Raw genomic sequence first — 16,920 nt, forward strand, 5'->3', positions numbered from 1 at the left:
CTTGGAATATGTTTGTAATGTTATGAAAGAGTTATGTTTTAAATTTGAACAAAAACGGATTTCGATTCGATTGGTTTTGAAATTTTTACCGATTTTTGGCCAAAAGAGCATTTTTAAAGAAAACAAAGGAATTATGTTTAACTTTTGGGGCTTTTGATCAAAATAGGATGTCCTAGTTGAATAATGCTTGAAGAATGAGTTTGGAAAAAAAATGATGTTTTCTTGGACATTAACGGTATTATTTTGCTTAATGTATACATTGGAATAAAACCGACACGGTTAGAAATGGACCTTGAGAGGTTACTGGACGTGATTGTGATACGAAAACTAGTGTTGTTGTTCATATTTGATGAGATGTGGAATAGATTGTATTTATCAAATTTTTTTTTGGAATTTAATTGTTTTAATATCTGTTTAGAAATATCTATTTTGGGATATCGGTGGAGAATAGCCATGATTGTTGTAGAAATGCATGAGACTTAGGTAAATTGAACCACATTCCTCATTTGTTGCATTGGACTTTGCATTACATTCATTTTATTGGAAATGTATCTGTTTTTGAGAAATGTTTGGAAATATATCTATTTCCGAAAAGATGAATACTTGGTAAATCTGGGTAGGGGGTGTAGAACCGCGCGATTAGGTGTCGAGCCTTCCAGTTTACTAGTAAAAATGCCAATGGTAGTGCATTAGGGCCTACTCGCAGACACTCACATCCAGATTCACAGAGCCTGTATTCATATAACATATATGGTTTAAAATGGAAATGATTTTATATCTGTTGTTGTATCTTAGTATTGCATGCTTTATAAAAAAAGAGATAAATTATTTTATCATGAGCATGGCATGAGCATACTCCTCTTTAGTCTTGTCATGGTCCATATGTTGTGTAGTATATCTCTACTAGGTTGTGGCTCACCCTATAAGGAAAACCATTTCAGGTACAGGTACTATGCCTCTGCCAAGGCATTGACTTGGGAGGACTCGGAGCTGAGGCTTCATTTTTGTTTTATTGTTATTTGTTGAATGTAAGCCCAGGGCTGTATTTTCGTTGCGTTGAAACTCCATTTTGTGTAACCAAGAATGTTCTTGGATAAATTTGTGAGTCTGTAGGGTATTTATTATCTGTTTGGCTTTCATTTCATACTTGTTGTAAAAATATATGCTTGGGGTTGGAACTGGGGCATTGAGGTGTGAATAGTATGTATTTGGCATTTGGGATTTAATGGAAATGGATGTATGGAATAGTTAGCTATATATATGTGTTTGTCTATCAAGTGGGTTTTGTGGCATAAATATATATATACCTTACCTAATTTTTGGGGCATTACATTTCCAATCATATAAAACACACATAAACACTTCCATCTGCCATTTTACGGATATTTCGTCCACGGGATCGGCACCCATGTATAAATTTCGGGACCTTTACCCAGGACACTCCGGCCAACTTAATTATAATGGAGTTTATCTCCTTTCTGCTCCAAAGTAGTGGAGTCCATCCCTTTTCTCTTCCTAAACAAACATACATATACAATGTATTTAAACACATAATCATACATGGAGTTCATCCTATTTCTCCTTCCAAACAATCATACATATACAATGTCTTTGCAACATGATCATATACAATGATAACCAACCATGGATTAGTTTTAATTCACCTAATCCTCATGCAATTTCTACAACAATCATAATTATCCTCCACCGATAGCCCAATACAGTTATTTCTAAACAGATGTACAAGCTCAAGACAGATAATTTATTCAAAATTTCCAAAGATGAGGCATATCATCTACTCACAACCACTATTTATTTCAAAACTCATTTAGTTTTATGCTCACAACATCAATTTCATTTACTTATCCAAAATAAATATTATGATCATTTTAGGGCAAACCCCTTCTTTTCTCAAGTATCAACCAAGTATCAAAATCATCTATTTTGATTCCATACAACATCATTTTTAAACCCCACAATCATTTATCTCTCATTCATCAAAACCCCTCTTTCCATTTGACACCCAAACCCTAGGTTTGTTCACATTACACCCAATCCCACCATTGTTACACAACGACAAATAACTAAGTTAAAAATCATATTAAAGTGTAGAAAATCCCTACCTCAAGAAGAGAAGACGAGCAAAGCAAAGGTGGAACTCCAAAGATACTTAAACCCAACTTTATTTAGTTCAAAATGAAGATATTGAGATGGTCTATCTTTTTAACAAAGGGATTAGGGTGAGAAAATCACTGGAACTAGATGAAAATGTAAAGAGAGGAAGTATTTTAGAGAGAGAAGGTCTCACTTTAGGGTTTTGAAGTAAATAGATTTGAAAAAGTGACGTAAAAAGTCATTTTTGCCATCTGATATACGCATAGTCCGCTCAAGCGGAAGAGTTGATGCTCGAGCACTAGACACAAAAAAAGTTGTTTTGCTCAAGCGCTAAGACGCAATGAATGCTCCCCGCTCGAGCGCAAGAACTCTTCGCTCAAGCGTAGAAAATACTCATCTAGAAGTTTTACAGACAACAAACCAACGCTTGAGTGCAGGAAAGGTCGCTTGAGCGCAAACCCCCTCGAACGTAGGAAACACCGCTCAAGCATAGAAAACACCCTCCCAGTAGTTTTGCAGACCTGCAAAGCACTGAGAGTTCGCAAATCCCGTTCGAGCGCAAGAATGGCCGCTTGAGTGGAGGAGCAAAATTCTAGGCAACATAATGTTTGAAAAACTGGCGACCAACCTGCCTAAACACAATCACAATAACCCAAGAGCCAATTTTCAAGGTATACAAGGGGAGAAAGAGCTTAACAACAGTATGAAAGCATTAAACCTGAGTCCGGGATACCATAAGAGTCGGGTCAAAACCAGGATCGCTATAGATTTGGGGATATTGAATTTTGCAGCTTGATCTATTCTAAAGATGCAAGAGCCCCAATAGGTGCTGCTGGTACTGGAAGTTCAAGTAATAAAATAAAATAATGCATACTATTTTTATTTGTCGAATGGCATGAAATCATGAAAGAATCGTTATTTTTTTGCATAATTTGAATTCAGGTCAAAGAATGAGCTAGATCTCAAAAAAGTGAAAGGAAAAATAGTTGTCTATGCAATCAACACAAATGGAATGTTTGGCTTGAAAGCTGGTGATGTAGATGTTATCATTATAAGCAAAGGGAATGATACACCTCGATCTCTAATCTTTCCACTTCGGGCAGTATGTGTGACTAAAGAAGATGGTGAATTTATTATCCGATAAATGACCCGTACCTGGTTGTGTGGTAAAATTAGTTACTCTATTTTTTTCTTAATATATACATAAATATCTATATATATATATATATATATATATATATAAGCTTAATGATTTTTGTGTTAATTTTTGAACAGTAACCCAATAACTAAAATTTGCACAAGTGAAGAAGAACCAAATCCTGACTATCTAGCTATATGTCACGTCCCGCCAAATTACCTAGATAGAATTGCCTACCAAGAGAAAGTCTTAAGGAAGGAAGGTTGATGGAATATTTTTGGAAGCTCCTAGAAGACCTGAGAAAATGTGAAAATATGGTACATAATTCTATAATGTACATAGAAAGATCTAGAATAGGTTTTATAGCATTTAAGTGAAGATTGGAGGAATGGAAGCAATAGAATGATCTAGAACCCCCTAGAGAAATGGAGGTGGTAAAAGATCCTCGTATCTACTTCTAGAATGAAGCGGATGTTTGTATAGATATTTTTAGGGAGGATTCTAGAACCCTCTTGTACGATAAGGGAAGCTTTCATGAGAAGTTTCTCCATAGTTCTTTTTCTTGATAGTCCTTTTTCTTGTATGTTCTGGAATATTCCAACGAAGACCTAAGATGCTTATAAATAGGAGAGGGGCTCATTTGCTCCATTAATAATCCAAGAGTTGTGTAAGTTTTCTCAAAGTGAATACAAAGGCATTCTCTTAAACTCTCTTTGTCTTCTAACTTGTCTTTCTTGCAAACTTGTAAGTTAAGCTGACTTAGTATCACCAAGTAGGACTTATGATTGTCTACGGATAGCCTGGAAACAACCAAGGCTGTGACATATAGCTAGGTTTTGTGCAAAAGGGACAAGCCCACCATCAAAACATATTAGTAAGGTACATTCTACCAAATTCAATATATTGTTGTTGTTTCTTATAATTTTTATCTTTAAACATGATAATTTGTTGAATAAATATAATACTAAATATCTTCCAATTTTCAACCTGATATTTGTGCAATAGGGGTTGATATTGTTTGTGCGAATTCAGAAGAGGTGAAAGGTGCTAAAGAGAATTTCCCATTTACCATGGCCTTTGGAACATCTATGGCAACTGCCATTGTCTCCGGTGCTACTGCATTTGTTAAATTATTTCACCCAACTTGGTCATCAAACGCTATAAAATCGGCACTCATGACAATTGGTAAATTTTACATGATTTGTTTTTGTATGGTTATTTAAATCTTTTGAAATTAAAGGCAATATATATAATATGCAGCGATCCAAATGAATGTGAAGAACATATGTGATATCCATAGAATTGGCTCAGGACTTGTGAATCCTACCAAAGCAATTCATCCAAGCCTTGTTTATGAAATAAAGCTAGAAGATTATTCGTTTGGTGTACTTGTATGGAACTTGAACCACCCATCTTTTAGAGCTTCAATCTGAGAAACAAAACCAATTCGAGTGTGTTAAGAGGTGTGTAAAGCATGTTGGGAGAAGAGACACAAAAGTTTCAACTTATTTTCTTAAAGTTACAAGTCCTGACGCGGTTGAAATTAAAGTGAATCCTACTGTATTGTGCTTTGACAATGATAAAGAAAAAGGTTTTACAGTACGTGTGAGGGTAAAGGAATGGAGCGAAGCAAAAGTGGGTGTGCTCTCCGCCTCTCTAGAATGGTACAACTCTGAGTATAGTGTCAGAAGTCCAATTATCATAGTGAAAAAAGCTATTGCAGTTGATGAATAGTTTTTGGAGTTTGAAGCTGAGATTGCATCCACTTTTGTCTGATGTAAATGTTTGTTTGATAGCTATACAATTTTGTATTGAAATTGACTTGTAAGTTGTAGTCAATAGACATAGTAGCAAATAGACTCGACTGTAACAAATGAGCGCTTGAGGCAGATTTTTGTTAGTTGAATACAATATTTGTTGACCAAAAAAAGTTCACACTTTTTTATTCTCTCTTTCATGTCCACTATCAACCACTACTAGTTTTATATAGATTCTGGAATAAATATATATATATATATATATTGAGGGTTTTTCAATAAAAAATTATTCAAAATTTATGGAGTATATGGCTTCCTTCATGCCGCGTGTTGCTGCCGTCGGATAATCAAGCATTTGAGTTATTGATTTGAAGTGTTATTGCGTGGACATGTGTTTGCGACCCTCTGAAGTAGGAATGGCAATGGGAGCTGCGGTGGGTTTGTAGTCCTCATCCCTTTCCTTTAATTTGTTGGGCGCAGGGCATGGAAGGGATGGGATGAGGTGGGGAATATTGGGGAGGAGACGGGAATGGAGAATTATTGAGTTAGATTTGTCTTATTTAAAAAGAGATGATAAATTTTAACTAAAATTTTATTCTTAATATACAACATAAAATTGAAATTTTTACAAAAAAAAAAAAATTATGGTTAATTTCATTTTATCCCCTCATGATTTGGAAGTCAAACACTTTATCCTCTTATGGTTCAAATATGGTCATAAAGTCCCTATGATTCAAACATAGTCATAAAGTCCCTATGTGATTTTGAATTAAAGTGTCGCCGTTAGTTTTTTCATTTAAACTAACTGAAGGTGTATCACACATACTATTTTTTTGAATCGATTTGATTTCCTGAAAAAATAAAGTAGAATTAATACAACAAAAAGATAATTTTACCCTAATTTTCCAACCTTAAAATTAGATTAATGTATTAATTAAAATCAAATAAAATATAATTAAGGATTAATCTAAAATATAAAATATAACTAAGGATTGATTTACAATATAATTAAATAAAAATACAAAATAAAATAATTGAGAATTCATCTGAAATATAAATAAATTAAAATTAGATTAACATGTTACTTTACAATAGATAATTAAGAATTTTGAATTAATTGTGATCTAAAATATAATTAAATTAAAATTAGATTTAAAAATTAGAAATTACAATAAATAATTAAATATTTAGGATTAATTATGATTTATAATATAATTAAATTAAAATTAGAATAAAAAGTTAATAATTACAATAAATAATTAAAAATTTATAATTAATTATGATTTAATTGAATTAATATTAGACATTATAAATTATGTATATGAAAAGACAGAGAGAGAAAAAACAAAAACAAAAAACGTATAGGGTTTGAAGGTATTATTGTCATTTCACATCTATAGTTAACGATATTAACAATTGTACTTTGATCCAAAACCAGATGTGACTTTCTGGCATATTTGAACCAGGAAAGTAAAATGTTTTTGCCTCAAATACAAGGAGATAAAATTGACTTTGTCCAACATAAATTATAAAAAACAACCATATTACAACATAATAAAATAAATTAAGGGAGTGTGTGGAGTTGACCTTTTTAGTGTGTTCTATTTGTTTTTTGTTTTTTTCTGTTTTAGTGAACTTTTTTTTTTTCAGTTTTTCAGAAAATTTTATATTTTGGAGTTCTGTTCGACTAAATAGAGATCATCATTTAAGTTTTTATATTTTTTTTAAAGTTATTTTTTTTGGATTTTTTTTTTTTTGGATAGTGAACCATATATATGCTCAGACAAAAAAGATTAATAAAAAAATCAAAATCCAAAAGTCAATAAAAAGCTAAAAATTAAGAAGTTATTAAAAAAATATATAAGTTAAAACACACTAGTTGTTCATGTTTCTTTATACAACTTAAAAATCATTTCAAAAAATATTTTATTCACCTCGTAAAAACATAAAAGGATAAATTACATTGACCTCTCCTAAGATTTCTTGTAATTATTGCAACTTCTCTTGAAGTTTCAAAAACTATAGTGAGATGACACATTACACATACCCCCAATTGTAGTAACATACTCAATACATCCTTTCAATTTGAGCACTGCAATTAACCCCTACCTTTATTCTTAGAACCTTCACATCTTCTATTTTTTTTAATTCTAATTTTGTCCCAACCTAAAATTTCACTTTTACCCTTATTCCTAATCTTCTAACCCTAATTTTTCAAACCCTAACCTTAACCCTAATCTCCTCCAGCAATCACCACCATCTCTGACCATCCCTCACTACTCCAACCATTACTCCTTCCATCGTAACCAACATTATCTCCACTAAGTACCCACTGCTCTTACTCCACCATCAAAACCTATCTCTCAGCCCCTAGCTCCTCTTCTTCTTCTTCTTCTTCTTTTAATCGAGGAGCGACGATGGTTACAGATTTGAATAAGACAAAAAGAGATTGAGCGAGATTGATTTCCACCATAGTTGCCGTCATTGCGATCACCCTAGCCGCTGCTACGATCGTGATCTCATAGCATTTGTAAGAGAGAGAGAAAGAAAGAGACGATATGGGGTCTTCGATGGAGATGGGTGGCGGTGCGGTAGGAAAAGGTTGTGTTAGGATTTTGCAGGTGAAGAAAAAGAAAAACAAAGGAAGATAGAGGTGGTCGGAATGGCAAACCGATGGGGCAAGGAGCTGGACTGGTTCAAAGCAGCATCAATGGTGGCCGCCATGGATGGTAGTGCTGACATAGCAGCGGAGGTGGGCTAGCGGCGTTGGTTGCCGGAGTTGGTGGAGATGGGATTATGATTAAAGTTAGTGTTTGGGTTTAGATTTGGGGTTAGAGGTATAGTTGGCATTAAGGTAGGGGTTCAAAGAGAAAATGGAAGGGTTTCATTTTCTTGGGTAGTGGTTCAAAGAAGTGGGGGGGGGGGCGAAAGTAAAAAAGTGGAGGCAAATAGCAGCCCTCAATCAATTTTTCAAAATACCATTTTTACCCTTAGAAGTCATATATCTCCCATCTAGTTCTTATTTTAGTCTCTTTTTTATTTAATTATGAAGATACACTTAACCTAAATGCATAAAATAAAATAAAATATTTTTGAAAAAATCTATAAAAAAACCAATTTATTGAATTTTTATATTTTTATTTTAGTGATTTTTAAAAAATATTTTACTTTTTAAGTGTATTTAGATTAAACAAATCTAAAACATAAAACTAAACACCTTGCTTGGTTTCTAGTTTTCCAAAATACTTTTCAGAAAATTCTACTTTCTTATTTTCCGTGTTTTTTTGTTTTTACTGAATTTTTTTAATATTTTAAGTAATTTTTTTACTTTTTAGACACACCTAACATAAATACACCTAAAAAGTAAAAAAATTGTAAAAAAAATCTTTTAAAAATTCACTAAATACCAAAAATACAAAAAAAATACAAGAATTCAGTACATTTTTTGTATTTTTATGTATTTATTAATTTTTTAAAATATTTTTTCACAAATTTTTTACTTTTTAGATACATCTAAGTAAGGTGCATCTAAAAAAGTAAAAAAAAAAAAGTTTAAAATTTAAAAAATATTCACTAAAAACAAAAAAACACAAAAACCAAAAAAGTCAATTTTCAAAAAACTTAATCCAGAAAACTCAAACCAAACACAGTGAAAAGTATTTAAAATATTAAAAAAGTTCACTAAAAAATTTTAAAAAATTCATAAATTATTTTTGAAAATTGCTAACCAAATATGGTGGATGTCTTTTCAAAAATAGTTTGTGAAATTTTTTTTATTGAATTTTTTTAATATCTAAAAAAATTATTTTTTTAGATTTACTTCTATGGGTAAAAGTGGTATTCTAAAAATTTGAATGGATGAGTTGAGCATGTTACAAACATAAATTGTACAATTGGAGGTATGTGTGCCAAAAAAAACTTACTTTTTGTAAAAATATTTGTATTATAAAATAATGTAAATGAGTTAACCCATAAATTTATTTTTTTGGCTTTTTTAATTGAACTATTTTATTGGTGCCTATTAATAAAAACTCTAGTTTAGGTTTTATTTTTTTATTTTTTTGACCAAATTATTTAGACTGTACAGGTTATTCAACTACGAATAATATTAGAGAATGAAGTCAATTATGATTTACCTTAAAGATAGTTTTCACACTTTATACGTAAATTTTTAAAATGAGTAACATAATGTGATGATATTTTGATATCAGATTTTAATACCATATATTGTAACACATCACATCATTCGATGGGCATTATATGACGCATGTAATTATTATTTTTATAGCGTTACATTAGATACTATTAAATACAATTCAAGAAAAAAAGATACTATTAAATGGCGAATTACACTAACGGTCCCTGTAATTTGGGTTTTGTGTCACTTTATCCCTAACTTTTCAATTGTTATACATTTGACTCTAAATTTTAAATCTCATTCCAAATAAGGTCAATTGAAAACATTTTTGCTCCATTTCAAGAGCAAAGTTGTCAATTTTATAAAATATAAATTAGCTTGACAAAAATAAATGTCAAAAAGTTATTTTTTAATTTTTAAAAATTATTTCTATTCACCAAAGATAAAATTATATAAAAATAAATAAATCTTTTACATTTTTATTTTTTTACCAAATTAATTTTTAGTATGTATTTAGATGATTATCTTTCAATGGGTGGTTGTTTTGTTGATATTTTTGAATAGTTACCATGTAATAGATGGTTGTATTTATTGTTAACATATATTTTTGGATGGTTATCATTTAATGGACGGTTATTAGGCTTTTAATGTACAATCGATATGTTTAATATATGAAATATTTTTAGTTCTGGATTTTTTTGATTTGATGGGTTGGTTTAATAATGATATCAAAGTTGTCACCGTGTTTGATTTTTGAAAAAATAAAAACTAATTTAACAAAATAAATATCAAAAAAATTTATTTCTACCCTCCCAAAAGATAAAATTATATAAAAATTATATGCTTTTAATTTTTTTTTTCATCAATTTAATTTTTAGCTTCTTAGAAGAAATTTCTGAAAATAGATTCTAAAAATGAAATCAAACAGAACTTTATAACCAAAAAAATTATGACATTAAAGGCCATTATATTTTTAAAAAGATGTAAGTTAACCAACAAAAAATTAGTTGTATGACAACTTTGTCCTTCAAATGGAGCAACAATGTCTTCAATTGTCCTTATTTGAAACAAGATTCAAAATTCAGGATCAAATATATTACAATTGAAAAGTTAAGAATCAAAGTGACACAGTCCAAACTATAGGGACTATTAGTGTAATTCGCCCTACTATTAAATACAATCACCATAGCATTAATAATTTCATATTTTATTTTTTAAATATTCCAAAATTTCAAATTTGTGGTTTAATTATGAATAAAATTTTATTTTGGACTTTCCATTTAAAAAGATTTTCAAATTAGATATGTAACTTGATGTGCCAATAATTTAATGCCAAATATATTTCTTAGCTTTTAAAAAAGAATTGTAAGAATTTTAAAAAAATAAATAAATGTAAAATTTGAACCCAAAAAAATTGAACTCTGCATAATAAAATATGAAAATTAACATTGATAGGTCATGATTAATAAGTAACAATACGCATCATGAAATAAATATCATAAAATGCATGAAATTAATCCAAAGGTGATTGAATAACATCTATACTATTATTAAAAGTGAACACCTCATTTGGTGTCCATGAACTTCCTTAAAAGAAAGACACAAAATTTAAACCCAAAATCATTCACTTAACTTACTAAGTTCACTTTTATCACTTAAACAACATAGAAAATATGTTATAAATTCAAAATTAAAATTTATATTTTAAATACACCCATTTGGTGGGCTCACACCCCTAATATAATAAAACACTACAAATTAATTCAAGGGTAGAGAATCTTTATGAAGGTTTTTCATGATACCTAATATTATTGCACGATTAATATGCATTGCATGAATTCATGTTTACTATTATCTATAAACAAACTAAATTTGATAAAGTTGTGTTCCATTGTTATTATAGTTTAAAATTCTAATTTATTTTTCATATTACATAAAAGAACGATACATTTAACAATTTGAAATATATTATCATAATAATTAAAAATATCAATAAGTATAATTAAAGTTAAATGACCAATGAATTTAAGTCACATGTATTTTTATATTTTATTAATTAAAAAATATTTTAAAAAATGGATTAGAAGTTTTAAATTTATTCACCCAATAATATTTTTATATAATAATATAAATAGAAGTATAGGTATAGATTTCATACCATAATTAGTAATTACATCTTTGGTTGTTTTGAAATCACAAAATTTAAATAAAAAATAGTAATATATTAGAGTTTATTACATTTTATACTCCTTAATTATCGTTAAATTATCTATTTAGTTTCTGAACTATCGATTGTGTCTACTAGATCCTTAAACTATATGAATAAAAGTTTATTTAGTCCTTAAAATATCGATAATCTATTAAGTCCCTAAAATATTTAATTCAAACTCATTTAGTCCCTAAAAGGATTATAAAAATAAAATATAAGCTCATAACTATTATAAATTAGTAAAAAAAACTCTAACTAGTTAACATTTTATTTCAATTTTTTTTTTTAAATTTTTACTATATCTTTGAAAAGTGGGTATCAGTGTGACGCCCTCAAAATAAAGAAGATAAACCAACCCAAGAGGTTCATAATCATAACAGGAAATGTATTACTTTCATTCATTAGAGTTTATAATACAAAAGCGATTACATGCATCATACTTTCATAAATATTCATTCTAAAACTACAGCATGTAACACTGATTAATTACAACAAAATAAATGCCCTACGGGCTTACATCTTTCCAATACATCTCTTGGTTACCTCAAAAGAAAGAGTCCTAACTCTATACATTTAAAGCCCTCGGCTTGAAATAAACATTTAACACAAAACGAAATAACAAAACGGAGTCTTTAGCCCTTAAACCTCCCAAGTTATGCCCTTGGAGGCGGCATGTCACCTGTACCTGAAAATGGTTTCCCAAGTAAGGTGAGCCAGAGCCCAGTAGAGATATGCTAAAACAATATATGATATTTAACTAAGATATAAACATTAAATAATGTGCAATATTCTTAACCAATACAAATTCTTTCCAAGACCATTTAACATAGATAACCAATACCTCAATTCATTTCCATTCATCCATTTCAGGTAAATCTATTAATCAAATTCATTATTATTCAATCAACCAAAATGAGATACACTCAATGGTTCACAATTCAATGCATTCATCAATCCAACACTTCTATTTCTTGCCATTTTACGGAATCACATCCGAGGGAACCGGCACCCATATATATATAAGATTTCGGGACTTTCATCTTGGACACTTCGGCCAGCTTAATTTTTAATGGAGTCCATCCCCTATCTCCTCCCAAACAATGGAGTACATCCCATATCTCCTCCCAAACAATAATACATCTACAATGTATTTAAAAACTTTGTCATATACAATGACTAATCAAATCACATATTCGATGGTTTAATCAAACCGTCATATTCAATGACATAATTCAATTGATTAGTTTCGATTTGCCTAATCCACATGCAGTTTCTACAACAATCATAGCTATTCTCCACCGATAGCCCAAACAGATATTTCTAAACAGATATACAATCTATCAAGCAGATGTAGACGTCCCCGAACGCCCCGGCAGGACGAGTCCCGTTCTGTTCGTTTTAGGCTCGCTACAGTTCAGGACTCTCAAATTCTCACGGTCCTTAATCTGAACCAAAGAGTCCAAATCCGGCAAATCGTTTTGGAAAACAGATTTGTAGAAAAGAAGTGCCAAACATGGACTGCTTTGCCAGATACAGAGTCGCCACCTAAATATTTTATTTTAGGAAATTTAGGAAACCCTGACTCAGTGCCGAAGGCCACGTATCCGTCATCACCAAAGTTGCCTCGGCTCGGGAACTTGGGTACGATTGGGGAAGGTTAGCTATGAGCACCCCCTCTCGCCCGATCCGAAGATCGGCCTCTACTAACCGTGATATCCTATTTTGAAACGTTATGCGTTCTTATTCCGGTTATTAGCCTAGAATTACTATGTTATGCGCACAACAAACAAGTATAGACCAAATCGCCTAAATTGGAACAAAACATTGCATGTTTGTTTTGAAAATGGTTTGCTACTCGCAAGTAGGGTAAAATGCAAGTTTTGCCACCCTCAAGTGGGCTTTAGAAAAGATGGTTTTGTCATTATCTAGTGGGCTTAAAACTCACAGTTTTAATACATTATTCCAATTTAGGTAATTCAACCTCCACCCACAGGCATTCAAGCAGTTATATCACATAAGCAAGTAGCCTCATGGTAAGCATGCTGTCAAGGCAACACTCACACGCATGCAAGGATGCTAAAACATAAATGCTCACTGAGTACTCCAAGCCAAAACAAAACCTAGTTAGTAATCATATGCATGATCCTAGTTCATGTTAAGATGGCTAATGCAACACTTGCAAGATGCAGCTACAATAGGCTCGGCTAATCTATGGATGACATATGATGATGCTACAACTAACACGTATTCAACTTGGAATTGAAATACAATGCAGTTAGTATGATGCGCCGAGCCCGGTACATGCAAGACAAATGTATGGATGTACGTATGCATAGCATACGGTAAGCTAAATCAAATATGACCTAATACTAACCATCAAAAGCAGATAAGTAAAAGGGAGAAAGAAGTGGGGGTTGGAAGACATGCACACACGCACCCACACTTATTACAAGTTAGCCCTCACTCGGAGGGACCGAAAGAATAATACAATTTAACTAACTAGTAAGCTAATTAAATATTACAGACCACCTAATTAATTAAGCAAATTAATTAATCTAATTTAAGCAATAAACAGCCTCGGAAAGAGGGTCTAATGCGATGCGTGCTCGATTCCGCTCGGATGTCACTGCCATGCACAAGCTGCCTCTGCTTTGACTGTTCTGCTTCTCTGAAGACTGCACAAGTCTCAAGGTTGCTTCTCTGAGTGCTGTGGAGCACCACCGGCCGTGAGGAATAGTCACCGGCCATGAGGAATGGTCATCGGCCATAAATTAATCCATCGGCCACTTATGGATGGCCGGTCGGCACTGCAGATGGCCGGTCGGCCAAATTTTCCTGCAGAATCTGTTTTTGACAGCAGCAGAGGGCAAAACATAGCATGGTAATGCATTTCAAGCAAATGTGTGCGTGGCCACTCTCCCAATCATGTTATGGACTCAAGGGAGCGTGGTCCTCGACCCTCGGGCCATCAATCACGCATTTCCATGCATGATGGCCCAAAGAATCAAGTGTGCATGTTGATATGGAATGCAATGCACATAATCAAGCAAATTGAACTCAACCTCTATCACAAGTAATTCAAGAGGCGAAGCATGCATGCCAATGCAATGCAATCCTAAGCATGTCGACTAGTATGCAACATGGACAATGCTAAGAAGCATACAAGGCATACAATGGTCATGCAAGACATAGGGCATGAGACAATGCAACTAACAAGTATGCAAGGCACAATGTGGGTGTTCGAGCATGCAAGCAAGCATGTGACTTCATTTAATCATGCAACTCCAATCATGCAACAACACACAAATATGCAACAACATACAAGGTGGACATACAACAACATGCAAAGGGGTGGGCTTAAACTAACATGGGTAGCTTGCAAGCTTGCCAAAATCAGTGGCCAATACTATGGAAGTGAGGTCCAACACACACACACGCATGCATGCAAATATGGTCCAACACTTAAGCATATGAAGACAACTTGTAAGCACAAAAACATGGACTAATGACATGCAACATAAGCTCTGAAAATCATGTTAAAATGGTACCAAACCAAACCAACAAGACAAGCATAAGCATGCAATTAGAGCTCCAAAACTCAAGGCAAGCTAAGGAGGTATTGAACTACCCTTAGCAAAACCAAACATGGCATGAATTAAATAACCAAAAACAAAGTTTTAGCATATTAAAACAAAGCCTAAAGACCACTTAGATGGCATCTAAATGACTTAAATTCAAGGGCATGCACAATGACCAAACATGGAGCATAAGGCATAACCTCATAAGGCATCAAAGAGGCATCAAAGGCAAGCATGCAAGCATGTCATAAGGACTGAAATGATGCTATCAGTGGTGTCAAACCACTGAAATAAATCAAACAATGCATGCTCAACACTTCACACATTTAAAGCCTACAAGCTAAACAATGTAAAGGGGCTATGCAATGCATGCCATGGTCGACCAAAACAACTAAAGGCAGACCTTAAGCATGGAAAAACAAGTACAAAAGCTTCATAAAGCAGGGCCTAAAACATGCTTGAACAAGGGTCAAAGCCTAGATGCATGTTAAGGCTAAATGATGGCATTACAAGACATGTATGCAAAGCATGCAAGATATGTCCAAACCAACTCAACACAATGCTATTTCATGGCAAAATAAGCATAAATATCAGTCAAGGCAAGGTCAACACACACTTAAACTAGATGCTCCCTCAAGAGGCAAAAATAGCCCTTTTCAATGACAACAAGGAGAGGGGGTGGCCCTCTCCTTCCTAGGACCTCAAGGCACCATCCTCACCTCTGAAATCCCTCAAGATTTCAGTGGTGAGGAGGCCCAAACACAATGGTCCCGGAGCTCAACCAAAATGGCACAAAACAAAGGCCAAACAAGCCTTAAGAGGGGTCAAACAACCCCAAAGCTTAAAATACCCTTAACAAACTATTTAGAGCAGACAAAAACAAGACTTTTATATGTTATATGCTAAGCTCAAAAACAGATGCAAGATAGACTAAAAAGCTTTGCAAAAATGGGGTAAAAGAGGACAAAAGTCTTACCCTTGTAGACCCTCTTCACAAACAATGTTCCAGCAGCTCTTTTGGTTCCAAACCAGTCCAAAAGCTTCAAGGAAAGACCTCTAGTACCTCAGCAACTAAGAAAAGGTGTGATGGTGGGTGTTTGTGCACAAAAATGAGACTAAACACACACTAAACACAAGAGGGAGAAAGATATAGAGATAGAGGATATATGTAAACCCTAACCCTAAAGCTCAAACTCTGAAAATGTTGTCTAAGTTGTCTAACCCCTGAATAAGAGAGAAGAGGTTCTCTTTTATAGACAATTAGTCTTGTAAAGCTTCCAAAAGAAGCTAACAAGAGGGCAATCCCTCCATACACGTGTATGGAGGGGGTGACAGTGTATGCCAGCTGCACAAAAATTTCTGCAAAAGCAGATGCACAGTAGTCGCCTGGCCAAAAATGCAATTGACCAAAAAAAGATAGCCAGCCAGCCATCTATAGTGCCGGCCGACCAAGCATTTGGCCGGTGGCAACAAAACACAGCCGGTGGCCTCAAGCCATGGCCGGTGGAGTGTGGGGATGGCCCACAAGCCATTCCCTGCCCCTCCAAGGCAAAGCACAAGTGTTTGGTGCAAAACCAGACACAAAACAGTCGAGTCGAGAGATCCTGAGGCAAGGCGCGTAGCCGAGACCTCCGGGAACTCAAGACGAACACAAACATGGATGATCACCGAGTGTTCAAGCGGTGACGTCCAAGTCTTGAGGACGGTCAAAAATGGGGTGTCTACAGTTGCCCCTCTTTGACAGAAGTCGAAAGTCATAACAATGACGGGAGTGAATGTCAAAGCCCAGAGACGACCCATTTTTGACAAGGCCAAAGACTTAGACAAACATGCAAGACAAACAAGATATGCGCCCGAAGGCAGGGGCAAAATGCAAGACAATGCACAAAGCCGAACATAGCTTATGATCATGCAAAGAAAGCTGTAACGAAGCATAATAAATGTACCGTACATATAATATCGTGCCTGAAAAGAAAGCAAACTTA

The 16,920-nt window shown here is 33.4% G+C and overlaps 1 protein-coding gene across 1 annotated transcript; it reads left to right on the forward strand.

The window, feature by feature from the left end:
- Positions 1-285: 285 nt before the first annotated feature.
- Positions 286-4,987, forward strand: LOC145800183 (subtilisin-like protease SBT4.15). Its single transcript, XM_082889827.1, has 4 exons — positions 286-299; positions 3,058-3,239; positions 4,259-4,438; positions 4,674-4,987. Exons 1-4 carry the CDS (start codon positions 286-288, stop codon positions 4,985-4,987), a joined length of 690 nt encoding a protein of 229 aa, XP_082745953.1.
- Positions 4,988-16,920: the final 11,933 nt, after the last annotated feature.

Source organism: Camellia sinensis, chromosome 10, assembly GCF_055761805.1.
Source record: "Camellia sinensis isolate YWXY chromosome 10, ASM5576180v1, whole genome shotgun sequence".
Lineage (NCBI taxonomy): Eukaryota > Viridiplantae > Streptophyta > Magnoliopsida > Ericales > Theaceae > Camellia > Camellia sinensis.

Excerpts from the sequence above, each read along its gene's own strand:
- LOC145800183 (XM_082889827.1), top strand. Across the intron at positions 3,240-4,258 it reads ATGTGTGACTAAAGAAGATG|GGGTTGATATTGTTTGTGCG; the intron begins GTGAATTTATTA and ends TTTGTGCAATAG. Across the intron at positions 4,439-4,673 it reads ATCGGCACTCATGACAATTG|AGCTTCAATCTGAGAAACAA; the intron begins GTAAATTTTACA and ends CCCATCTTTTAG.